The sequence below is a fragment of the Aplysia californica genome, unplaced genomic scaffold (assembly GCF_000002075.1).
Source record: "Aplysia californica isolate F4 #8 unplaced genomic scaffold, AplCal3.0 scaffold01011, whole genome shotgun sequence".
NCBI classification, from domain to species: Eukaryota; Metazoa; Mollusca; class Gastropoda; order Aplysiida; family Aplysiidae; genus Aplysia; species Aplysia californica.
Window position 1 is genome coordinate 201215 of NW_004798281.1, and position 1574 is coordinate 202788.

General features: G+C 43.5%; 1 protein-coding gene across 1 annotated transcript; it reads right to left on the bottom strand.

The window, feature by feature from the left end:
• Nucleotides 1-195: 195 nt before the first annotated feature.
• On the bottom strand, nucleotides 196-1536 carry LOC101863470 (leucine-rich repeat-containing protein 39-like). The gene has a single exon (XM_005111137.2). The coding sequence runs from the start codon at nucleotides 1366-1368 to the stop codon at nucleotides 196-198; it is 1173 nt and encodes a 390-aa protein (XP_005111194.2). The 5' UTR covers nucleotides 1369-1536.
• Nucleotides 1537-1574: the final 38 nt, after the last annotated feature.

The following is a 1574-nucleotide window of genomic DNA, read 5'->3' on the forward strand; positions in this document are numbered from 1 at the left end:
AGAGAGAGAGAGAGAGAGAGAGAGAGAGAGAGAGGGACAGAGGGACAGACAGACAGACAGACAGACAGACAATCTTTGTGACAGACAGACAGTCACACAGACAGTCTATGTGACAGACAGACAGACAAACAGACATACAGACAGACAGACAGACAGACAGACGGACACGCAGACAGAGAGATAGACAGACAGAATTCAAGACACGGCGCATTGGCTTGGGAGCTGATGTAACATAAGACTTAGATCAGTACCGTTACATTTTCCGCGCAGACGTGTCAGATTCTGGAACCATGTCGTGAACGCCGTGTCATCACAGGAACATGTGAGAGTGTCGGGCAGGAACAGAGTGTGTAGTTTGTTTAGTGTCAACAGAGCCGTGGGTAAACGGACTAGGTGTGTGTTGCTCAGGTCTAAATAGGTCAACTCATGGAGGTTGCTGAAGGCGTCGTCTGCGATTGTTTTGATTGGGTTTCCTGATAAATACATGTTCGTTAATTTCGAAATGTTGTTTGAAAATTGTAGTGAGGGAATTACTTCTATGTCGTTGTCTGAGATGTAGAGATACATCAGCCTGGTCGGGAACTCAAAGTCTGCCATAGATTTGATTTTATTATTGTTCAGATTTAGATAGTACAGACTGGACAATTTTGATATAGATTCTGGAATAGTCGTCATTACGTTTCTTTGTAGATAAAGTCTGGAAAGTGACGTAGGGAGCACACCCGACGATGGGGTTGAAATATTGTTGGAGTGCAAATATAAATCTCTCAATTCAGACATAAATAACAGGTCGGGTATTTGAGTAAGGCAGTTGAGGGAGAGAGCTAGGGATCTCAAAGAGTTTTCATTGGGTATTAGGGCGTAAGGTATGTGCTTGTGGTCACAGATTCTGTTATGAGATATAGAGAGACGCTCAATACCTGTCAAATAAAACAGAGGGCCGATATTGTCGATGTGATTGTAGTCCAGGACTAACTCTGACAAATTACGAGGGACTTTTAAATCTTTCAGGTGGTTGAGATCGCTTATTGAATTTAACGAAAAATCGAGGCTGGTCAAATCCGGGAAAAGCGCCACCACCTCCTCTGGGATTTTCGTTAGGTTGTACTCTTGGTAGGCCAGATGTTTAATGTGACTGGCTGATGGGTCCAGTGGCTTACTGCTCAGCTGTCCAAAAGTAACCCCAGACATCTCAAGTGCCTCCAGCTTTGGCAGTAACTTAAGCCAGTCTGGTGGAAAGATTGGCATTCTCTGTTTTGACAGATGTAGAGTTTTCAACGATGCTCCAATGCTCGCCAAAATGGTTGAGTTCCATGTGAGGACAGGACAATTGTACCAATACAAGTACTGGAGAGAACTGAGGTCCATCAAGGCCCACGGTAGGGAGATCAGATTACTGGACCAGAATGTGAGTCTCTGAAGACTTTTGGCAGAATAAATAAAGGCGTGATCTGCGATTGTGGTCAGGGAATCTTCTCCAAAATATATAGCTTGTAAATTGTGAGGCAGATCCCAGTCTTTTATGACTGTTATGTGGTTGCCCTAAAAAGACAGAATTATGTAATAATAATAAT